We start from the raw sequence: 25913 nt of genomic DNA, 5'->3' as shown, positions 1-25913 counted from the left end.
CAAAAGTTATAGAGCATCACATTGTTATGCCACATTTAATCAGTTTCATACATTTCCATTTTCTTTTTAAAAAAATAGCACGACTTTACACAGTATTAGGCCATTTTTTCCCCAGTCTAGTGTTACTCATTTTTTAACAGCCATGGAATTTCACAAGAGAAGCCTTAATTCCCTAAGGCATCCATTGTAGGTAATTTATTAGTATGATCTAGAATTCTAGAATGTATTGATATTAGTTACATGTCATCCTTGGGAGAACTGAGAAAAATTCAGGCCAATTATTTTCTGCATTCTCTGGTTCACATGAAGAACTCGGATTGAGAAAAACTTCGCCAGAGGGCTAGAGAGACTGGATTTATTTATAGGTGCCTTCAGCACTAAGTTTCTCCAAAGCCCCAAAAGTTAGCTATTGCATTATTTTCTGGTAGTTAAAAAAATTTTTTTTCATGTGCTGCTAATGTCATTGTCCATGTTTCCTAGTGGAAAGCATACTGAGCACATTTCATATGCATTTATTATAGGAAATTTCAAATATATACGGGAAAGTAGAAGTGTATAGTGAACCCTCACATGACCATCACCCTACTTCAACAATTTTGGCCAGTCTTATTTGATCTATACCCCTCATTCATTTCTCACCCCCCAGATTGTTTTAAACCAAATCCTAGATATTTATTTTACTTTTATTTTGAAATAATAGGCTTTTCTGAGGTTTTAAATAAAACCACCAGTTTTTCATTATCAGTATATGCACCTTCTCAAATTTCAACCGTCTTAAGAAAGCTTTCCTCTGACTGACTCTTCTACTCTTTGCCTCCCTAAGTCTGCTCTGCACTTCCTATCTCTAGTCTCCCATTTACTTGAATATTCCTTAAATTGTTAACTGTATACACTAATTGTATAAATGTTATTTGTATATAATGTGTATACATCATTATATTATGAATATACTGTGCAGTGTATAATTGTGTACCTTACTATACATAACACATTAATATACATTAATGTAGAACATACATTTATACATTGCACATTAATATGTATAAATTTACAGTACAGTCTGTATAATCTAGTACCATCATCAATACCAAAGACATTTAATAGAAATTTAAAGATAAACATTAATGTTAAAGTAAATATTCAGTTTTCCCACTTGTCCCCCAAATATCCTTTATAGCTGTGCTTTTCTATGCAGGATCCAATCAGTCATCATGCCTTGCATTTGGTTGTCATGTCTGTTTAGTCTCCTTTACTCTAGATCAGTACTCTCCCTACCATCTATCTATCATCTATCTCTTCATGATACTGGCATTTTTTGAGAGTCTAGGCAATGTGTTATATATGTGTTTTTCCTAAGCAATCTTTATAAATACAAATATCACTTAAGGACCTTTAAGATGCAGGTGCACTCCTTAACATAGCATATGATTCCTAGGGATCTAGCCTTACTGCCTCAAGAACTTTGTTTCCCTTCCCTTATCTGCTCCATCCTGGATGCCCTTCCTTCTACCCCTCAGCAATCTGCTAACTTTTCATCCATTAAGGCTTCCCTCAAGCTTCCCTCCCCATTGCAGACTGAGGCAGATGCTACCACTTAAATCTGTGCTAATGTAACACTGTCCAAGTGTCCAAAATGCCCATTTCTCCCCTTAGACTGAGACACTTCCTGTCCCAGAAGGAGGCACTTAGTAAATAAATCAGTTAAGGGATCCAAATTTTCCTTCCCTAACTGAAATTCGGAATTTTAAAAGTTTTACAAATGGAATAAAAAAATAAAATTCCAGATTTATAGCAGAATATTCAAATGTACAAATAGGAAATGGGAGGAATGAAAATCCAGATCCCTTACCCTATCTCCAGCTCTAAAGTTCTCCCCCAAAACCCTTGTTTTTTTGCTGCTTTGGGACTTACTGGTCACTCTTCCTTGACAGATCCCATCGCTCATGTGAGTACTGAGGGTTTCCCAAAAACCCTGTTTCTAGAATCCTAAGCATTTTGGGGTTAATAAAGGCCAAGATTTATATTAGGCTCACCTTTGAAGGACTGTTGCTGAAGTAGTAGAAAATCTTTTCTCGAGGAGAAAGCATTGCTTCATTTTTATGCGGGGATATGTACACAGGATGATTTTGAGACAACTGTATTCGGCGAGGAGAGCCTGTTCTTACAAACGGATAGGGAGAGAGTGGAGGAGCATCCATCTGTTTAACAAAAAAAATTTCTAAGAAAGGTAAACGAAATTTCTAACCAGGTGCTTTTTTTTTGAAAATGGTTATTTTTATTGAAAGAGTGAAGAGGTATAATAAACCAGTAGCTTTATGAATGGTAGATAGTGATGTATTAGCGGCAAAAATTTAACCTAAAGAAAACCATATAAATAGCAAACATCTAAGTGCTTTCTTTGTGCCAGTCACTGTTTTAAGCATTTTAAATACATTATGTAATTTAATCCTCACAACAACCCTATAAGCGAGGGACTACTTCTAGTCCCATTTTATATATAAGGAAACAAGATACAGAGGAAGTTAAATAACTTGCAGGGTCACCACAACTGGTAAGTTTTGGATAATTTGAACCTATGCAATCTGTCTCATATTACTATACTTTGTAGGGAATCCAAATATCATCTTGTTTAATGCTTCACAACAGTAGAAATTATGTTGGTTAAGCCCATTATTTGTTAGAGACTTCCTTAGTCTTACTTAACAAAAAGAATTATTTGTAAAACTAGTTTACACAGAAGCAGCTCAAACATAAGTGATTCCTCATTCCTCACAAGTGAAAAAAAGTGTGAAATGATCCTCATCAAACTTACTGCATTTGCCTGTGAGTACTTCATGGCAAATGTTTTAATTTGTTTTATGTAGATGTTGTTGTAGAACTGAATAAGGTCTCCCCTCTCCTCCTCTTCCACATCACTGTTGGCACCTGTGAGACGAGTAGGTGTAGGAGGGGCACTGCTAGGCTGTGGAACTGGCAAGGTGCTGCTTGACCTCATGACAGGACTGGAGTCTCTACTGGCTATAACCGGTGGAACAAAAAGTGTTAAACAGGAAGACTGCTAGTGCAGATTGCTTTTAAAAAGAAAATTCAGTAAGGTAAGGTTGAATGGCTACCTGCTCTACTTACTGAACAGCAGCAAATGGGCACTCTTATTCTTCATACCAAGGAGCAAAGCACAGATAAGATATTAAATACTAACTTCAGGGCTTCCCTGGCGGCACAGTGGTTAAGAATCCGCCTGCCAAAGCAGGGGACACGGGTTCAAGCCCTGGTCCAGGAAGATCCCACATGCCACAGAGCAACCAAGCCCGTGCACCACAACTACTGAGCCTGCGTTCTAGAGCCTGTGAGCCATAACTACTGAGCCCACATACCACAACTACTGAAGCCCACGCGCCTAGAGCCCGTGCTCCGCAACAAGAGAAGCCACCGCAATGAGAAGGCCACACACCGCAACGAAGAGTAGCCCCAGCTTGCCGCAACTAGAGAAGGCCCATGCGCAGCAACAAAGACCCAATGCAGCCAAAAAGAAATTAATTAATAAAAAAAAATACTAACTGTACTACCATGCTATTAATGTAGCAAGGGCTTACTGAGTAGTTTTCATTAATTTACACCAAGCTTTCTAGGACCTGAGCCCTGCATTAAGTGGTATAAACCAACAATTAAGGATAGTGTTTCCATAGCATGGTTTCTGTTGACATGCCACATTTTTCTCAAACTCAAGTCAACAAATGCCTGCCTTCTCCATCCTGTGCTAATCCCTCTAGAGAAAAGTGTTATGCACAATGTGCCTCAAAGCCACGGGATAAAGGACAAACAGCTCTGTGACTAAATTTAGAATTTGGTTTATTGTCCAACAAATCTTTTGCCAATAAAATATTTTCATAGTTTCTACAACAGTAATTTATTAATCCTTAGTCCTAGGCCTAAAAAATAAGAGAAGCTTTTAATTTCATTTTATAAGTTCATAAAGATCCCACTTACTTCTGTCTTTGTTTAGTTCTGTTGGAGAATTCTGATGACTTCTGCTGTCACTGCTGCCAGAATTTCTTCTTTTCCTTTTCCCTTTTATCAGAACACTTCTATACACCTTTAGACAGGTCATGAGGAGGGAACAGAAACGAGTTATTTATTGAGCACATCCTAGACTATGTGACTTTGACATGTTATTTAATTCTCACAACTCCATATAGTAGTAGTTTTCCTACTCAGGGGAGGTTAATAAATGCAGCCAAGGTTACATATCTATTAAATAACAGATACAGGATATATACATCAGGGCCTGTCAGGCTTCAACTTCCAAGTACTGCCTACAATACTACAGAGCAGTAATAATACGCAATTGTAAAATCAAGTCATTCTAAGCCAAATATCAATACAAAGATCTCACATACCTACCTACCTCTTGAAACAAATGAATAGCATTAAAGGTAAAATGAGTTTTAAATTTTCACTTAATGCCGTTTTGGTTAAATGTACAGCATTATGTTTCCTAAACCAGACTGAATTCAAGGTGACACAGAATCCAAACACCTTCCGAATTTACATCTATCTTGTGATTACCTGAATTAAAAAGGAATCAGTTATTTCACATCATTACCTTTTGGTGAAAAGAGAACTTAAACTAATCAAGATGTGTAGCTGTCTGTTAATCAAGATGCGTTGCTATCTGTCAATAATTAAATAAGATTAAAATAAAGACTTCCCTTAAAGTAGAACCTTAGTTTTTTATCCTGGAGAAAAAGCCACAGAATCAGCTGTAGTTAACTTTTTTGTATGCCTCAAAGACTTTGATCTTTATTTTCAGCCATGAGAGAAAATGTAGTAAGTTACCTGGCTCCGGGCCTGTGGCTGAGTCCTATAGCAACGCATAATATTCTGGAAGGACTTGTCTTCTTTTGTGACCTGGCAAAGAATAAGAGTTCTCTGAGAGAGAATTTGACTTCCAGCATAATACTATGAGATGGTCCGTGAACCTGCTCCCCAGTGAAACTGGTGAAAATTATATTAAAAAACATCATTTAAAGCCTCTGGAAATGGCCCTAAAAGGCATTTAACAAATGAAGAAATATATATTCAAGAAAATCTACTAAAATTCAGTAACAACAGAGGGAATAAATGGTATTTGAGCCAAGACCTAGAATAAAAAATTATAGTAACAAAAAATTCATCAGAGGAATGAAACACTAGATTTGAACTGGCAAAAAACATTTAGCAAACCTGAAGATGGAGTTGTGCAATCCAAAGAACAGAGAAAAAAAAAGCATGAGGAAAAATTAACAGAGCTTCAGAGAAATGTGGCACACCAAGAGAGTGTGGGAGTACCAGGAGGAGGGGAGGGAGGGGAGTTGAAAGAAATGTTCAAAGAAATAAAGAAACATTCCCAAATTTATTTTAAAAACAATCTATATATCCAGGAATTTTAACAAATTCCAAGTAGGACAAATGCAAAGAGCTCCATACCAAGACATAGAGTAAAAAAGCTGAATGCCAAAGAAAGGGAGAATATCTTGAAAGCATCAAGAGAAAAGCAACTTTTTGCTTACTAGGAAACTCCGATAAAGTAACAGAAAACTTCTTATTAGAAACCATGGAAGCTATGAGACGATGGACAAAGTAAAAACTAAGGATCCAGTATCCAACAAGGTTATCTTTCATAAATGAAAGTGAAATAAATACAATCTCACATAAACATAAAGAAAGAAAATATGCTGCTAGCAGAACCATCTTACATGAAAATACTAAGGAAAGTTCTTCATAATAAAAGTAAGTGACCCCAGGACTTCCCTGGTGGCACACTGGTTAAGAATCCACCTGCCAATGCAGGGACACGCGTTCAAGCCCCAGTCCAAGAAGATTCCACATGCTGCGGAGCAACTAAACCCGTGCACCACAACTACTGAGCCCACACGCCTAGAGCCTGTGCTCCACAACAAGAGAAGCCACCGCAATGAGAAGCCCGTGCACTGCAATGAAGAGCAGCCCCCACTTGCCGCAAATAGAGAAAGCCTGTGCGCAGCAACGAAGACCCAACACAGCCAAATAAATAGATTAAATAAATAAAATAAAATAAAAAAATAAAAGTTAAGTGACCCCACACAAATTCAAATACAAGTGAAAAAACAAAGAGCAATGGTAAAGATTGTTATGTAACTGGAAATGCAGTATAAAATGCATATTTCTTAACTGATTTTTTAAAAATTGTATAAAACAACATACATACATGAAGAAACGTGATATATATATTTGCCAAAAATAGCACAAAGGAGGAGATTAGGAGGAAAGCTATTCTAGGCTAAGGAAATGACTCCAGATGACAACTCAAATCCCCAGGAACCAACAGAGAGAAATAAGGTAAATAAGTAAATAGTGAATAAGGTTAATATGATAAAAGCTATAAATAAATACTTGCACTTCTTTCTTGTCTCAGCTCCTTTAAAAGTCATAAAAATATTAAATAATAACAATGTTTTTGAATTTATAACATTCATGGATATAATATGTATAACAATACTACCACTGTATAACAAAAAGGAAACAGTTACATAGAAGTAACACTTCTATATCTCACTGGCATTCAGTTACTATAAATTTGAAGCTGTTTTTCATAAGTAAAGATGTATATGTGGGGGTTGGAGGAAGTGGGGAGATGCTGATCGAAGGGTACAGATTTCCAGTTATGAATAAATTTTGGGGAACTAATTTGCAGCATGATGACTATAGTTAACAAACTGAATTGTATACTTGAGAGTTGCTAAGAGAGTTGATCTTAAATATTCTTACTACCAAGAAAAAGTAGCTGGGTGGTAATCATAATGCAATATATACATGTATCAAATCATCACACTGTACATTCTATACTTATACAATGTGATATGTCAATTATATATCAATAAAGATGGGGCAAAAAAATGGGGGGAGATAGAGCAAAAAGAAAAAGAAAAGTATATGGTAAGCCTCAAAGAAACCACTAAGAAAAATAAAGTTGAAAAGTCATCACTGAGGGCTTCCCTGGTGGCGCAGTGGTTGGAAGTCCGCCTGCCGGTGTGGGGGATGTGGGTTCGTGCCCCGGTCCGGGAGGATCCCACGTGCCGCAGAGCGGCTTGGCCCGTGAGCCATGGCTGCTGGGCCTGCACGTCCAGAGCCTGTGCTCCGTGGCGGGAGAGGCCACAGCAGTGAGAGGCCCGCATACCGCAAAAAAAAAAAAAAAAAAGTCATCACTGAAATTAAAATGCCATGAATGCACATGAAAATGAAAGCAGTAAAGGAGGAAGAGAGTATCTGAAAGACATGAGACATATATAAAAAACAAAAAGTAAAATGATAGATGTAAATCCAGTTACAACAATTATGTTAAAATATGAATAGATTAAACAACAAAATCAAAGGCAGAAATTGTCCGACTAGATAAAAAAAGAGATCCAACTACACTCCCTATATAAGAGACACACTTTACATTAAAACAAACAGATATGAAAGAAAATGATGGAAAGAAGGTATATCATGCAAACAGCAACCCTAAGAAAGCTGGGTGGCTATACAAATATCACACTATAAAACTGACTTTAAAACAAAAAATAAAAGTTACTAGAGATAAAAAGGGACATTTCATAATGATGATGGGTCAATCCAACAGAAAGGTACAACAATTAAAAACACACATGCAAAAAAACAAACAAAAAACACATGCACCTAATAACAGAGTACCAAAATATATGAAGTAAAAACTGACAGAAATGAAGGGAGAAATAGGCAATTCAATAATAATATTTAGAGAGCTCAATACCCCACTTTCAATAATGGATGGGTACTAGATAGAAGATCAACAAAGAAACAGAAGACTTTAACACTATAAAAAACACTAAAAAACCTTACAGACATCTATAGAACACTCCACCCAACAATAAAATACACATTCTTCTCAAGTGCATATTGAACATTCTCCAGGATAGACCATATGCTAGGCTACGAAACTTCAATAAATTTAAAAGGATTGAAGTAATTAATACAAAGTGTGTTTTTTGACCACAATGGATTGAAACTAGAAATCATTAACAGAAATTTGGGAAACTCACAAATATGTTGAAATTAACACACCTAGATAACCAGTAAGTCAAATCAAAAGAGAAATCAGAAAACACTTTGAGATGAATGAAAATGAAGACACAACATACCATAACTTATGAGATGCAGCTAAAGCAGTGCTTAGAGGGAAATTTATAGCTCTTAATGCCTATAGTAAAAAAGAAGAAAGATTAATTACCTAACCATTCATCTTAAGACACTGAAAAAAGAAGAGCAAAAACTAAGCCTAGGGAATTCCCTGACGGTCCAGGGGTTAGGACTTGGCGCTTTCACTGCTGACGGCCTGGGTTCGATCCCTGATTAGGGAAATAAGATCCCACCAGCCGTGCAGCACACCCAGGAAAAACAAACAAACAAAAAAAAAAACTAAGCCTAAAGCAAGCAAAAAGAAGGGAATAATAAAGATTAGAGCATATAATAATAAATGAAACCAAAATCTCGTTCTTTGACAAAATCAACAAAATTGATAAACCTTCAGCTACACTAAGATAAAAAGAGAGATTGTTAAATTACTACTGACAAAGAATAAAAAGGACTAAAAGGAATATTATGAACAACTGTGTGCCAACAAATTAGAAAGCCCAGAGGAGACAGACAAATTCCTAGGAAGACATACACTACCAAAATTGATTCTAGAAGAAACAGACAATCTGAATAGACTCATAACAAGAAAAAGAATCATCCATCAATAAACTACCCATAAAGAAAAGCACAGGTCCCAAACGTTCATTGATCAGAAAGTGAAATATGGTTAAGATAGCAATAGTCCCCAAACTGATCTACAGACTCAACATAATCTCTATCTGAACCCCACCTGACTTCTTTGTGACAAGAAGTCAGAACTGACAAATTCATAAAGAATTTCAAGGGATTTAGACTAGCCAAACAAACCTTGAAAAAGAAGAAAAAAGTTACCAATGTTAAAACTTGAAACGTTTGTTTTAAAATGGGTAATGTTATGTGAGTTTCGCCTCAATAAATTATTTTAAAAAACAAAGTCAGATAATAAAAAGTGTTGATGAGAATGTGGAGAAATAAGGACCTTCATATACTATCAGTGGAAATGTAAAATGGTGCAATGACTTTGGAAGACAGTCTGGCAGTTCCTCAAATAAACATAGAGTTTACCCTATGACCCAGCAATCCACCCTAAGGTATATACAGAAGCAAAATGAAAAGATGTCCACACAGAAACTTGTATACAAATGTTCATAGCAGCGTTATTTATAATAGCCCCAAAGTAGAAATAATCTAAATGTCCATTACTGATGAATGGTAAACAAAATATTATATATGCATACAATGGAATACCATGTTCCAACATTGACTGTGGTGATTGTCACACATACCTATGAATGTACTAAAATCCACTGAGCTGTGCGTTTTAAATGAGTGAATTATACAGTATGTGAATTTTATCTCAATAAAGCTGTTAAAAGTGTTCTGAGAGTAAGGAAGTAGCATCTTTACTTTTTCCTTTAAATTCCTAATGGTACTCACCTTTGCCATCACATAAATGGCACACATTAACAACTGGTCCAGATGTCTGTCCATCATAAGTTCAGGACACTGAATTATGGAGAATTCAAAGCAGGTCCAGATTTTTTTCCTCAGTTCATCTGAAATATCCAATTTAGCACAAAGGTCCCGAAGACGGACACCTGCTAAGTGATAAACCTAGTAGATAAACAAAAATATCTCAAACTTTGTTTATCTAACCCTTGTATTTCCCAAGCTCTAGAACTGGTAAGGGTACATTTTTCTTTAGAAAAATTACCTTTCTAAAGAAAAGCGATAAAGAGCTGGTCTTCCTGGGTCTAATATTGCTGCTGGTTAAAGGTAGGCCTTGTTTCTGCTGTTGTCCACTTGGGGAAATCTGTTGAATGGCCACCTGACCAGGGACTTGCAAGGTCGTTCCTGTCACCTGTTGAGAGCTTAAACTTCCAGCCAGGGCCTGAGCACTGAGGGGCTGGATGGAGCCAGTCACAGCCTGTGCCTGCCCCCCAACATTGACTTGGACTGGGAAGAATGTTATTCCTCCATTTTCATTGGCAATGCCTAAAATTTGTTTCAGAGAAAAAAAGCATGAAGAAAATGTTGATACTATAAGATTCTCCAGGCGGAGGTTTTCAATTATTTCCCCTCCCAACCCCTTTCCCCCACTCTTCTCTCATATCATCATTCCAGCCAAATTTTGAGTAACTTTCTAATAAGTGCCACAGAGAAGGAACGCAATATTCAACTCTGCCTTCCTTACCTTGTACAGGAATAGTCACTGTTTGTCCATTGTTGGCTGTGACAGTGGCTGTTGCCATGGTGACCAAAGTCTGTCCAGGAACTGGTGTGACAGAAACAGCTTCCCCAGATACATTCTGCACAGGGACAGCATTGACTAGAGGCTGTGGGGGGATGCGGCCAGGTGTCCCTCCATCAGTGGGGCTATCATTCTCAACAAATAGCCGCCTTCTGGTAGAGCTGGCTGTTGGGGAGCTGTACCTATCGTATAATGTGGTTGGAGACGTTATGCCTAGGGTTAAAAAAAAAAAAATCATTTAACTCAAGGAGACAGATCTGACTTCCATCCTAGAAGTGATGTTCACAACCAATTAGTGTTTGAAATACTATATAATCAAAAAACAAAAATTACAGGAGTCACATCATAGCTACATTCAATGAATGAAAATTCAACTGAATACTATTAAGAGCAAGATTTAAAGGAAGGATTTTTCTCTATGTGTCTCACAGTGTTCCCTTCTTCACTCCACCTTTTGCTAAATCAAACTAGACTTTGCCCTCCACTACCACAGGGTCCTGAGGACTGAGGGGCAATTTAAATAATTTTCTATTTTTCTACCATATTCAATTCCTACAGAACACTCATGTAAGATGTGATTTCACTGTAAAGATACTACTTGATAAGACTTGATGGATTTGATATTACTACGTATCATCTGGGAGCATTTACCCCCTGTTTTATGCATTTTCATCTTTGTCATTTTTTACATGTAGAAAGTTACTAAAATTCAATTCGGTTCTTTAGCAAGAATGGACATACATGTTTTGGATTCAATTAAGCTTAGTTTATTTTTTTTTTAAACAACTTTACTGAGATATGATTCACACATATTTCACCCACTTAAATTGTACAGTTCAGTGGTTCTGGGTATATTACTAGCTTTCTAAAATTGTGGTAAAATACGTATAGCATAGGACTTGGCATTTCACCCGCTGTTAAGTGTACAGCTCAGCGGCACTGCATTCACAGTGCTGTGCAAACACCAACACCATCTTTTCCAAAGCTTTTTCAACATCGCACACAGAAACTCTGTTAACCATTACAGTTAAGTATTCACACCACTGTCTGAATTTTTGAGAGGCATCCCTTTCCCTCTTCCATGTCCAGCTGTAAAAACTGCACATCACTGGGTTTTAAATATTAAAATCTATGTAGGGAGTTCATAAGAGGACTGACAGGAGCAGTTCTGACAGACTGCGGCTTAACATTATAATTTCCTGGTGATACAAAAGCAAATAAATGTACTAGATTTATATTTGGAACAAAGCTGCAGAGTTAGGAAAAATACACTAATTATGATCATTATCTCTGGAAAAAACACAAGGTCCTATTGTATAGCACAGGGAACTATATTCAATATCCTTTGATAATCCATTATGAAAAAGAATATGTATAACTGAGTCACTTTGCTATATAGCAGAAATTAACACAACATTGTAAATCAACTATACTTCAAAAAAATTTTTTTAAAAGTGTTTCAAGGACTTCCCTAGCGGTCCAGTGGTTAAGACTCCATGCTTCCAACACAGGGGACACAGGTTTGATCCCTGGGTGGGGAACTAGGATCCCACATACCGTGGGGCATGGCCAAAAAAAAAAAGTGTTTCAAATTATGATCATTATCTTGTAAAATATTAAAAGACCTCATGAAAATGGAGAAGTGATAAGTACAAAAAAATGAAGTTTAAAGTCAAGTCCTAATCCATTGATTAGGGAAGGAAAAACTCTACAGAAATAGGACTGAGGAAGACCAGCTATCAGATCTATGGGTCTGAGTGGATAATAAGCAGAAAAATAAACCATTAAGCCTTTATGCCTCTTCTTTCAAAAATGAGTAAGTTTTCATATAGATCATCCATATTCATTGAATATGCACTGACATAGAGTGATTCCTCATTTTAAAACTGATCTTTCTTCTATAGCCAGTGCTTATCAATTACATTAAAAAGTTGATCTAGAAACAAGAATGTCCTTCTAATGGAATCCAAGGATTTAGAACTCTCTGGATTTACAGAATTGCTTTTTTTAAAAAGTAGTTTTATCTGATGTAAACTTAAACGTTGCACCTGGCAGATGTTATAAAGAACTGCCTAAAATGTAACCAGATGAAAAGCAAAATTTCCCTTTTCTGTACCTCAGGGCCAGCAATGCTGTTGTATTAACCAGGGTAGCACTGCTCAACTGACAAGAGTCAAAGCTGAACATGCTTGGGAATTCCCTGGCAGTCCAGTGGTTAGGACTTGCTTTCACTTCCACGGCCCGGGTTCAATCCCTGGTCAGGGAACTATGATCCCATAAGCTGCAAGACGCAGCCAAAAAAAAAAAAAAAGAAGCTGAACATGCTCAGGCCATTCAGTCCTCTTAACTCAATGGCTCATCTGTACCTAAGTAGATCTTACACTCTACCTTTAAGAAGATTTTTCTGTTTCTTCCGATTTTAAAAGCAATACATATTCATCTTAAAAAATTTACAGAAATCACCTAGAATTCTATTACCCAACAATAATCATTAATAGTTTGGTTTTTCCATTTCAGCCCTTTTGCATGCTTATAGAAAAAAGATACACTTAATAAATAGGAATCACATTACTATACGGCATTCTATCTATTTTAAAAGACACTTGACTTTGCACGCATTTTCCTGTGTTCTTTAATATTTTTCAAAAGCGTTGAAGTGATCCATGTGGTATTATAATGTACAGAATATTTTCTTCTATATACACCCTACTAACTTCACTTGTAGTTTTAGATGGAATTTAAATCTCCAGATGCTAGGCCCCAAAATACTTCCCTTAATATTTTAAACTTACTTCTTCCAAGTCCTCCAGCATCAGCACGAACTTCACTCACCCTTCTGGGAGTCAAAGGGGAGCCAGCAATACAAATTTCATCCGCTCTTTCCAGGTTCTGAGGTGGCATGACCTATTAGGGAATGTTTACACAGAATGCCATTATTCAAAAGAGTATTTTAATTAGAAATATAATAATAATCTAAGGCAAAAGAAAACTATCTTGGCTCATCAGTTATTCCACCTAAATAAAATCCCCTGTCTTTTCCACTTTCATACTGAAGTTAAAAAAAATTCTGGCAGGCTTAAAAAATTCAAATCTAATAATTGGATACTAAATATAAATTAACCTTCATTACTGATTTAGAGAATTAGACAACCATTTTAAGGTATTGAAACTTGATTAGAAAATCAAGAAAGAACACTGAACTCTTACTCTGTCACTGAAACCTTGGGGCAGTCACAAGTTATTTCTGACTCTTGGTTCCTCTTAGATATAGGGGTGATTGTACCAAATTAAACCCAGCTATTACCCTCCCATACTTATGAGGAAGATGCTAAGTTTAACTGTGGTCGGTGAAAGAGAATTATGAATAGACTATATATTGATATACTTTTATCATAGAAAGATGTTAACATCTTTTCACAAACCTCTTCACACGTAGGAACTCTGTTTTCATTGTCTCTAATTCTGTCCCAGAGTGGAGACTCTGGTTTCCATGCCAAATGATCCAAGATCTGTTCTTCAATCTGATTAAGGTGTTTTACCACCTCTCTACAAAGGCCATCTTCTGCTCTAATGAATACTTCTATCACCTGAAATTTTAAAAAATGTCTTGGTTTGTTTAGTAACAATAATTTTTTAACAAAAAAAATTGTTCAAGTGCAAAAGCAAAATTGGTAAACTTATTTAAGTTTTTTTACATATTTATAGAAACAAAAAAGTCAATTTATCAAAAATTACAAGTTTAAAGAATAGTACTATTTTGAAACAGGTGCTCTTCCTTTCACTATCTTTATAAATAATTATTTAAACTGCATGTATGAATTATATAAAATCTTTTGTATAGTGATACATTTCAAAAAATCTTTAAATTAAAAATTTCAAAAATCTTTAAAAAACATGCCTTGTCTATTGAGATTAAAAAACATTACTCAAAATTCATATTTATTTTTTTTAATATATTTATTTATTTATTATTTTATTTTTGGCTGCATTGGGTCTTTGTTGCTGCTCATGGGCTTTCTCTAGTTGCGGTGAGTAGGGGTTACTCTTCACTGTGACGCACGGGCTTCTCATCGTGGTGGCGTCTCTTGTTGCGGAGCACGGGCTCTAGGCGCACGGGCTTCAGTAGTTGTGGCACGCGGGCTCAGTAGTTGTGGCTTGCCGGCTTAGCTGCTCTGTGGCAGGTGGGATCTTCCCGGACCAGGGCTCGAACCCGTGTCCCCTGCATTCACAGGCAGATTCTTAACCACTGCACCACCAGGGAAGTCCCAAAATTTCGCATTTAAAAACTCTGAACATTCAGTTTATGCCACTATAAAAATTAGTTTTGACTACTATAGGAGCATTAAATCCATACACTAAATCAATATTAAGAGGGAAACCAAATCAATGCTATAACTCTGTGCTTCTATATAATATGTGAAAAGGAATTTTTTTTTTTTTGAAAGACACTTTCATTTAATTTTCATAAAATAAAAAAGAAGGTTGTGGGGATTTCCCTGGTGGTCCAGTGGTTAAGAATCTGCCTTCCAATGCAGGGGACGCAGGTTCGATCCCTGGTCGGGGAACTAAGATCCCACGTGCCCGCAGGGCAACTAAGCCTGTGCACCACAACTACTGAGCCTGCGCACCTCAATGAAAGATCTCTCATGCCACAACGAAGATCCCGTGTGTCGCAACTAAGCCCTGACGCAGCCAAATAAATAAGTCAAAATTTTTTTTAAAAAAAGAAGGTTGCTATCATGATTAGCTAGTGATATGTTTGCTACTTTTCTAAAACCTTCTTAGCTCATAAAATGAAAGTATTCTAAAAGACTTTATCAGACAAAAGGAGGAATTATATGAAACTTTTACACAAAATAGGTCTATACAATTCATTGAAAGAATATATATAGTTCTTAAGACTCCTATTTCTTCTCTGCTCCCCATTTAGAGTGGAAATTATTAAATATGTAATTAAAAATAGAAGAAATGTACTCATATATTAAAATGAATTAGATGGCTAACCACAGGAAGTAGATCTCATCCACAATTTCCTCATCAGTTTCAGATTTTTAAAAATACCTTGTAAAAATGATAAAGTGGTACATCAAATATTTCAGTAATACATGGAAAATTCCCAGGAGGCTTATAAGAAAAAGTGACGACCTCAAGGCAGCAGGCCAAGAGCGATCTGTGGAATGCATCTTGTTCCAGAATGCCCTATTAAAAAAAACAAAGCTTGAACATTTAGAAACCTTTATATACCCTTCTGTATGTTTTCAAAATAAAAAAAACTGTCCTAAAACAGCCTTTTAAATTCCTACAACCATATACAGCCATATAATATTTTTATTGAAGTACAGTTGATTTACAATATTATATTAGTTTCAGGTATACAGCCTAGTGATTCAGTATTTCTGCAGATTATACTCTAAATAAAGTTATTACAAGATAATGGCTATAATTGACTGTGTTATACAATATATCCTTGTTGCTTACCTATTTTTATACACAGTAGTTAGTATATGTTAATCCCATACGCCTAATTTGCCCCTTCCCCCTCCCCTTTGATAACCCAAGTTTGTTTTCAATATATGAGTCTGTTTCTGTTTTGCATAGATTTTAGATTCCATACGTAAGTGATATCATACTGTATTTTTCTTTCTCTGTCTGATTTATTTCACTAAGCATAATAATCTCTAGGTCCATCCATGTTGCTGCAAATGGCAGAATTTCACTCTATTTTATGGCTCAGTAACATTCCATTGTATACACAGCCATATTTTTATATAGAATAAGAGAAGTGTAAATAGTTACAAGGAGTTAGAACAATTATTTGTCAATTTTACAATTTTCTCTAAAATTTATTTAAAAATTAATTTAAAAAAAATTATTTTTATTGATGTCATTAAAAGTAATATCACTTGTACAATCTAGAAAAATTATCTTAGCCAAAGATCAATGGTTGAATGTTTATGTTAAATTCCTATATAGTCAATACTCAATTTATTCTATACATGGCTTGAATTAAAACTCTATGTTATTTAAAAACCTCAATTAAGGTTAAGTCTGAATGTTTTAATCCTTGACTACAGAGTCTTACTACCCACAGAAACTGCTGCAATGAGAAACACTAAGTGGGGGACTGGAGGTAAGAGGACTCAGAACACAAGTTTTCTTAGATGCCAATCTTATTCCCTCAAAGCCATATATTATTTTTTCAATAATGGCTTTTTTTTTGGTGGGTGGGGCTGAAAGGAAACTACATTTTATTGTGGTGCTCAGTACATTAGCTATTTACTCACAGATAAATCCATGTCTCCCAGTCTTTTTTGTTCCTGCTCAATAACAGATTCTAACACTTTATAGTAAAGCATCTCTGCAAAACGAAAATGTTTGCTGGCAATTTCTGCATAAATAATAAAAAACACAAAAATCACATGCAAAGAACATAAATATTGGGAAAAATGAGGATCCATCCCGTTCCCTACAGCAGAATAAAATTTAAAAACCAACCCAACACTTCATATACATGCACTTCCTACAGTTGCTATTTCAATCATCCCTAAGATTCCTTAATTTCATCTTCATGGTAACACTGAAATTTTTCTAAAATTGTGAAATGAAGTTTGCACATAAAAACTGCAATAGCATTCCATCAAGATTCACACTTTTTTTTTTTTTTGTATTTTGAATAGAGCAGCTCTATGCTAAGACATATGTAATTGGTTTATTATTCCACTCCTACTTGGTATTCATACTTCATGACATCAAACAACTCCAATGGGTCTGGGCATGTAACAACTATTATATTCTGTCCTTGTTCTTATCATTTTGAAGAATCACTATAGTTCTATACTGAAAATCCAGCCTACAAATGAAAACCAAAGATTTTTTTAAAGTGCCAGAAGTCCAACATAATAAAGATTATCAGTCTAAAATTTCTCTCTTATTGAGAATGGCCCAGAAATCAGTTGGTTGACAGAAAAATTGGACATCCATATTCTGGCCCTCAGTCTAAAGTCAAATTTTTTCTTCATATTTCTGACTCGGTTTCCAAGAAAGGAATGCATGTAGTTAAAGTTCAAAGATGAGAGCAATATAGATAATATTAAGCCTTACCTTTAGCACAATTACTGATATCCTCATCTGGCTGGGAATGCTGAGAATATATTTCATACATTTCTTTCAATCTGTTGGCTATAGCCTGGGTTGGATCTCTGGAACATGTCCTAAAAAAATAAGAAGAAATTATCTGAGTTAAAGGTTTTGTCAAGTCACAAAGTGATAAACTATTTACAACTCTGTAATTTCAGAGTAATTTTAACCTGTAAATATAAAATACTTCAAATAGAAACTATACACTTCCCTATTAATCCAGGAGATCCCATAATTCCTTATCAAAGGTGTTAGTATTACCATTTGAATGAAAAAATATTTCTTTCATGGAGCTGTACCTTTTACTGCAGTTAAGTTTAGGAACTTTGACCGGTGCCTATTTGATGTGCATGACCCACATAGCCTACACATCTGCAATCACTGATGACAAACAAAACTGCCCTCAACTGTTTCCCTAGAGGGCAGTACAACTCTTATTAAGAACTCCTAGAAAAAAACAGAATGAAGGGGTATATGATCTATACTACAACAAACTTATATAAATCATTATTGGCATTCTACATTTTTTCCTCTAAAATGAAGTTTATTTCATTGATTTTTTTTTTTTTACTAGAAAGGCAATATATGTTCAATGCAGAAGCATAATACAGATGATCACCATGTGGGCTTCTGTAACAACTATGTCTTTATCTCGATCATAAACATAAATATTCTCTATAAAAATGCAGCAAGTTTAGAAAATTATAAAGGAAATATAATCAATTATAATCCTGGTAGAGATGGCTACTGAATATCATATGCAAGCAGAATTTTATTTATGAACATACACAGAGGTTACAAAAACAGGACCCTTTGGTTTTACCTAGTAGCTACTGGCAATATTTAACTCCACTAATGGTTATTTAAGATTAAAGAAGCTGCTACTCCTAGTTAGAGACTGTAAAGAGATCTGGAAGACATAACAGTTAAGACAGGCTTCTAAAATGTATTTATAAAATGCTTCTGAATTCTAGGTAAACAAGGTCCATCTGAGAAATATGACTTAGGAAGAGGCCATACAGACAAACCCTGTTGAGTGTCAATCACAATCAAGTTTATGAATAAAGTAGACTTCATGAAAATGTACAGGAAAATCAGTCAGCCTTGGTATTTAATGAGTCTAGCTATGAGTGGGAAATTATTTTATGTTTATACAGAGCTTTCTTACACCACATCACCAGAAATCAAATTGGCTCCTATAGAGTCTACATCATTAAATCATAAATTTTTAGGAACAGGAGCAGTCTTGGAGGTAATTTTGTCAAATAAATTTGCCAAAAATTATGCACAGGTAATGAAATTCAGTCTATTGTGTTTTTCACTAATGCTCCCTGATATTCCTACTAGTATCAGACAGATCAAAGGAACTAAAGGTAGTTGACTTCCTTCTCAGGCTAAGGGTGTTTTATAAAACTTAGAAAGTTACAGTGGTTTTACATTGGTTATGAATCTAACTGGCTATCTTTTCAAATCTGACCAACCCTTCAGAAATTTGCTCAGGTCCAATCCTCTTCCTGAAGCCCTTTGACAAACACCCATCTTTACAGATCCCCTGCTTCCCTGAAATCTTAAGAGAGAACAACTGGTAATAGATAGTTTGGTGCTTTATTCTACACTGTCTAGTGTTATTAGTTACTATCTCCTGAACTATGTTAAAAAATAATCGAGAGCTATGGACTGAATGTTTGTGTTGCCCCCCTCCTTACCCCCTGCCCCAAATTTATATGTTGAAATCTAATCCCCAATGTGATGGTGTATGGAGGTGGGGCATTTGGGAGGGATTAGGTCATGAGGGTGGAGTCCTCATGAATGGAATTAGAGCCCTTATAAAGGAGACCCTAAGAGCTCCTTTGCCTCCTTCTGCTACATGAGGACACAGCAAAAGACAGCTATCTATGAACCAGGAAGCAGTCCTCACCAGACACTGAATCCGTTAGCACCCTGATCTTGGACTTCCAGCCTCTAGAACTGTGAGAAATTTATTTCTGTTGTTTATAAGCAGTCTACCATATTCTGTTATAGCAGCCCAAGAAGACTAAGATACTGAGAAAAAAAGGGTCATTTTCTATTCATACGTTTTATATTGCTATGTCCTCTAAGGACTAACAACAGAACTGAGCATGCAATTGATATAAAATTATCAATGGGTGAATTAAGGCACAAAGGGTGAAAAATTAAAATAGAAAATTGGAAAATAGTCAACAACCAAATCTTAGAAGACAAGAATGGCTCAAACTAACCTTAGAATCTGTTCCAGTTTCTCACTTGGTGCATTCCTGAGGCCTGTGAGCATGGTGTGGAGACGACTCAAGCTATGTGTAGCTGTAGAAACTGGAGTCACACAAGGGCTGTTACCCTTAATGTACCTCACACCAGTAAGTGGGGTAGAGATCCTAAGTGCTTTAGACTAAAGAGGAGGAAGAAGAACATTATTTTAGGTCAAAAAGACCTAAACTACTTTCAACTACTTCATGAATGGGAATTTCAAGCTAATCAGAACTTTATATTATCAATAAATATTAGTGATTTCTGTCATTATTCTTGGAATTTAAACGTTACACCACCAAGAGCCACGACTATCCATGTGAAATTGTGTGAAAGGACAATCTGCACTTTAGACAACTAAGAAGTTTGTCTCTTAAAAGTTAAATGTTTATGGGAATTCCCTGGCAGTCCAGTGGTTAGGACTCCACACTTTCACTGCTGAGGGCCCAGGTTCAATCCCTGGTCAGGGAACTAAGATCCCACCAACCACTCCGTGTGGCACAGCCAAAAAAAAAAAGTAAAAATAAAAAAAAAGGTTAAATGTTTAAGATAAGGCATAGTTCCCTATTATTCATCCTTCAAAACTTAAGCTTGGGGCTTCCCTGGTGGCACAGTGGTTGAGAGTCCGCGTGCCGATGCAGGGGACACAGGTTCGTGCCCCCGTACGGGAAGATCCCACATGCCATGGAGCAGCTGGGCCCATGAGCCATGGCCGCTGAGCCTGCGCGTCCGGAGCCTGTGCTCTGCAACGGGAGAGGCCACAACAGTGAGAGGCCCGTGTACCACAAAAAAACAAAAACTTGAGCTTGAAGGCAAACATAAGCCTGAAAATATTAAGGCTATCTCTGACAAACAGAATTTCACCGTTCCCATCTACTGCTATTTTTGTAATTACTCAAAGATTGACAAAGGAAAGCTGAGAATAAATCTGGCCCAAATGAAATCCATGATTTAACAAAAGCTCATCTAAATAATCAAATTTGGACTGTCCTGGTGGCACAGTGGTTAAGAATCCACCTGCCAATGCAGGGGACATGGGTTCAAGCCCTGGTCCGTGAAGATCCCACATGTCGTGGAGCAACTAAGCCCATGCGCCACAACTACTGAGCCTGCGCTCTAGAGCCTGTAAGCCACAACTACTGAGCCCATGTGCCACAACTACTGAAGCCCACATGCCTAGAGCCCATGCTCCACAACAATGAGAAGCCCACACAATGCAACAAAGGGTAGCCCCAGCTCGCCGCAACTAGAGAAAGCCCATGCGCAGCAACGAAGACCCAACACAGCCAAAAATAAATAAATAAAATAAATTTATTAAAAAATAATCAAATTTGCTTCACAGGAGGATAAAACAAACATTCTTAGATGCAGAATACAACCTGATGCAGAACAGCCTTCTTCAGTCTTCTTGCCCTTCTTTACCTTTAGTTACTAGAACCTATCACAGTTCTTCCCCCCAAAGCAGACAGATCTTCAGAGAAATAAGTTTAAGTGAAATTCTTGAACACAAATATGAAAAAGATATAGCTTAACGTCAAGAATTTAAGCATGAATACATAGGCTATAAATTTAAGAAAACTGAAATCGTATCAAGTATCTTTTCCGACCACAACGCTACAAGACTAGATATCAATTACAGGAAAAAAACTGTAAAAAATACAAACACATGGAGGCTAAACAATACACTACTTAATATCCAAGAGATCACTGAAGAAATCAAAGAGGAAATCAAAAAATACCTAGAAACAAGTGACAATGAAAACACGACGGCCCAAAACCTATGGGATGCAGCAAAAGCAGTTCTAAGAGGGAAGTTTATAGCAATACAATCCTACCTTAAGAAACAAGAAACATCTCAAATAAACAACATAACCTTGCACCTAGAGCAATTAGAGAAAGAAGAACAAAAAAACCCCAAAGTTAGCAGAAGGAAAGAAATCATAAAGATCAGATCAGAAATAAATGAAAAAGAAATGAAGGAAACGATAGCAAAGATCAATAAAATTAAAAGCTGGTTCTTTGAGAAGATAAACAAAATTGATAAACCATTAGCCAGACTCATCAAGAAAAAAAGAGAGAAGACTCAAATCAATAGAATTAGAAGTGAAAAAGGAGAAGTAACAACTGACACTGCTGAAATACAAAGGATCATGAGAGATTACTACAAGCAACTATATGCCAAAAAAATGGACAACGTGGGGGCTTCCCTGGTGGTGCAGTGGTTGAGAGTCCACCTGCCAATGCAGGGGACATGGGTTCGTGCCCCAGTCGGGGAGGATCCCACATGCCACGGAGCGGCTGGGCCTGTGAGCCATGGCCGCTGAGCCTGTGCGTCTGGAGGCTGTGCTCCGCAACGGGAGAGGCCACAACAGTGAGAAGCCCGCGTACCGCAAAAAAAAAAGGACAACCTGGAGAAATGGACAAATTCTTAGAAATGCACAACCTTCCGAGACTGAACCAGGAAGAAATAGAAAATATGAACAGACCAATCACAAGCACTGAAATTGAAACTGTGATTAAACATCTTCCAACAAACAAAAGCCCAAGACCAGATGACTTTACAGGCAAATTCTATCATTTAGAGAAGAGCTAACACCCATCCTTCTCAAACTCTTCCAAAATATAGCAGAGGGAGGAACACTCCCAAACTCATTCTACGAGGCCACCATCACCCTAATACCAAAACCAGACAAAGATGTCACAAAGAAAGAAAACTACAGGCCAATAACACTGATGAACATAGATGTAAAAATCCTCAACAAAATACTAGCAAACAGAATCCAACAGCACATTAAAAGGATCATACACCATGATCAAGTGGGGTTTATCCCAGGAATACAAGGAGTCTTCAATATACGCAAATCAATCAATGTGATACACCATATTAACAAACTGAAGGAGAAAAACTATATGAACATCTCAATAAATGCAGAGAAACCGTTCAACAAAATTCAACACCCATTTATGATAAAAACCCTCCAGAAAGCAGGCATAGAGGGAACTTTCCTCAACATAATAAAGGCCATATACGACAAACCCTCAGCCAACGTCGTCCTCAATGATGAAAAACTGAAACCATTTCCACTAAGATCAGGAACAAGACAAGTTTGCCCACTCTCACCACTCTTATCCAACATAGTTTTGGAAGTTTCAGTCACAGCAATCAGAGAAGAAAAGGAAATAAAAGGAATCCAAATCGGAAAAGAAGAAGTAAAACTGTCACTGTTTGCAGATGACATGATACTATACATAGAGAATCCTAAAGATGCTACCAAAAAACTACTAAAGCTAATCAATGAATTTGGTAAAGTAGCAGGATAGAAAATTAATGCACAGAAATCTCTGGCATTCCTATACACTAATGATGAAAAATCTGAAAGTGAAATCAAGAAAACACTCCCATGTACCATTGCAACAAAACAAATAAAATATCTAGGAATAAACCTACCTAAGGAGACAAGAGGCCTGCATGCAGAAAATTATAAGACACTGATGAAAGAAATTAAAGATGATACAAATAGATGGAGAGATGTACCATGTTCTTGGATTGGAAGAATCACCACTGTGAAAATGACTATACTACCCAAAGCAATCTACAGATTCAATGCAATCCCTATGAATCTACCAATGGCATTTTCACAGAACTAGAACAAAAAATTTCACAATTTGTATGGAAACACAGAAGACCCCGAATAACCAAAGCAATCTTGAGAAAGAAAAATGGAGCTGGAGGAATCAGGCTCCCTGACTTCAGACTATACTACAAAGCTACAGTAATCAAGACAGTATGGTACTGGCACAAAAACAGAAAGATAGATCAATGGAACAGGAGAGAAAGCCCAGAGATAAACCCACGCACATATGGTCACCTTATCTTTGATAAAGGAGGCAGGAATGTACAGTGGAGAAAGGACAGCCTCTTCAATAAGTGGTGCTGGGAAAACTGGACAGGTACATATAAAGGTATGAGATTAGTATACTCCCTAACACCATACACAAAAATAAGCTCAAAATGGATTAAAGACCTAAATGTAAGGCCAGAAACTATCAAACTCTTAGAGGAAAACATAGGCAGAACACTCTATGACATAAATCACAGCAAGATCCTTTCTGACCCACCTCCTAGAGAAATGGAAAACAAAAATAAACAAATGGGACCTAATGAAACTTAAAAGCTTTTGCATAGCAAAGGAAACCATAAACAAGATGAAAAGAAAACCCTCAGAATGGGAGAAAATATTTGCAAATGAAGCAACTGACAAATGACTAATCTCCAAAATGTACAAGCAGCTCATGCAGCTCAATATCAGAAAAACAAATAACCCAATCCAAAATTAGGCAGAAGACCATATAGACATTTCTCCAAAGAAGATATACAGATTGCCAACAAACACATAAAAGAATGCTCAACATCATTAATTATTAGAGAAATGCAAGTCAAAACTACAATGAGATATCATCTTACACCGGACAGAATGGCCACCATCAAAAAATCTACAAACAATAAATGCTAGAGAGAGTGTGGAGAAAAGGGAACCCTCTTGCACTGTTGGTGGGAATATAAATTGATACAGCCACTATGAAGAACAGTATGGAGGTTCCTTAAAAAAGTAAAAATAGAACTACTGTATGACCCAGCAATCCCACTACTGGGCATATACTCTGAGAAAACCATAATTCAAAAAGAGTCATGAACCAAAATGTTCATTGCAGCTCTATTTACAATAGCCAGGACATGGAAGCAACCTACGTGTCCATTAACAGATGAATGGATAAAGAAGATGTGGCACATATATAGAATGGAATATTACTCAGCCATAAAAAGAAACAAAATTGAGTTATTTGTAGTGTGGTGGATGGACCTGGAGTCTGTCATACAGAGTGGCAGTCAGAAAGAGAAAAACAAATACCGTACGCTAACACATATATATGGAATATGAAAAAAAAAAAGAAAATGGTCATGAAGAACCTAGGGGCAAGACAGGAATAAAGACACAGACCTACTAGAGAATGGACTTGAGGATATGGGGAGGGGGAAGGGTAAGCTGTGACAAAATGAGAGAATGGCATGGACATATATTTACTACCAAACGTAAAATAGATAGCTAGTGGGAAGCAGCCGCATTGCACACGGAGATCTGCTCGGTGCTTTGTGACCACCTAGAGGGGTGGGATAGGGAGGGTCGGAGGGAGGGAGATGCAAGAGGGAAGAGATATGGGGACATATGTATACGTATAATTGATTCACTTTGTTATACAGCAGAAACTAACACACCATTGTAAAGCAATTATACTCCAATAAAGATGTTAAAAAAATACATAGGCTAATAAAATATCTTTTCTAATTTTTCCAACAAACTCTGAAAGGTTAAGATAGCTAAAGAGTTTTTTACTATTCAAGATAGACTATATTTCCCTATGTATTAAATGTGCTTATTCTAGAGATAGTTGTAAAAACACCCAGCAAAATTTTTACCTGGCAACAGAACTATTCAAGTTTCATAAGATACAGAAAAACACAGTAATTCGCCATACAGAAATAAATCTATATGTGTCTTCTCTGTGAGTTAAACAAGAGTAGAGCCAAGACTTTCACTTTGTTTCAAAGAAATTAATTCTGTAATTTTTTTTAGGTCAATAAGATGATCTACGTAGATTAACTACATTCAGAAGATTTCTCCCTATATTTAACAGCTTTTCTTACAGCCACCTTCTTCCCTGTTTATGAACCAGTGCATTGCTGGGAGGAGAAGCAACAGCAGCCAGCAGCATCTCACCACGTGGCCCACAGGTAGCAGCACTTCCACAAAGGAAATGACATACGACAACCACAAACAACTTCCTGTCTGTAGTCCTCAAGGTCAGCATGGGGCTTCTTGGTAGCCCTGTTTAAGTTCTTAGTTTAAAGCTTCCTGTGCATTCTGATCAAGAAGAGTCTCTCTTTAACTTCTTAGACCTCTTTTATTGTCTATCAACTCATACTACTAGGTAACCTCTCTTAATTCCATGGCTTTAAAAGCCATCCATATCCTAATGACACTATATATATCCTAAGGGTATATATATATATATATATATATATATATATATATATATATATATATACAGC

The 25913-nt window shown here is 36.5% G+C and overlaps 1 protein-coding gene across 4 annotated transcripts in view; it reads right to left on the bottom strand.

Moving 5' to 3' along the window:
- The window catches only part of RBL2 (RB transcriptional corepressor like 2), a 51628-nt gene that overhangs the window by 8238 nt on the left and 17477 nt on the right, over window positions 1-25913 (bottom strand). For 3 of the 4 annotated variants that reach the window (XM_059999087.1, XM_059999086.1, XM_059999088.1), the window contains exons 9-21: window positions 19780-19946; window positions 17504-17613; window positions 16687-16790; window positions 15464-15601; window positions 13825-13989; window positions 13195-13306; window positions 10346-10615; window positions 9866-10146; window positions 9589-9765; window positions 4837-4908; window positions 3988-4093; window positions 2813-3018; window positions 2034-2198 (exon numbers count right to left, since the gene is read on the bottom strand). In XM_059999087.1, coding sequence (XP_059855070.1) covers window positions 2034-2198; window positions 2813-3018; window positions 3988-4093; window positions 4837-4908; window positions 9589-9765; window positions 9866-10146; window positions 10346-10615; window positions 13195-13306; window positions 13825-13989; window positions 15464-15601; window positions 16687-16790; window positions 17504-17613; window positions 19780-19946 — 2073 coding nt within the window. The remainder of the gene's footprint in view (window positions 1-2033; window positions 2199-2812; window positions 3019-3987; window positions 4094-4836; window positions 4909-9588; window positions 9766-9865; window positions 10147-10345; window positions 10616-13194; window positions 13307-13824; window positions 13990-15463; window positions 15602-16686; window positions 16791-17503; window positions 17614-19779; window positions 19947-25913) is intronic. The other variant, XR_009517429.1, reaches the window with a different exon arrangement.

The sequence above is a fragment of the Delphinus delphis genome, chromosome 20, assembly GCF_949987515.2.
Source record: "Delphinus delphis chromosome 20, mDelDel1.2, whole genome shotgun sequence".
Taxonomy (NCBI): domain Eukaryota; kingdom Metazoa; phylum Chordata; class Mammalia; order Artiodactyla; family Delphinidae; genus Delphinus; species Delphinus delphis.
The sequence above is the reverse complement of the archived record's forward strand: the minus strand, read 5'-3'. Positions and strand labels throughout refer to the sequence as shown.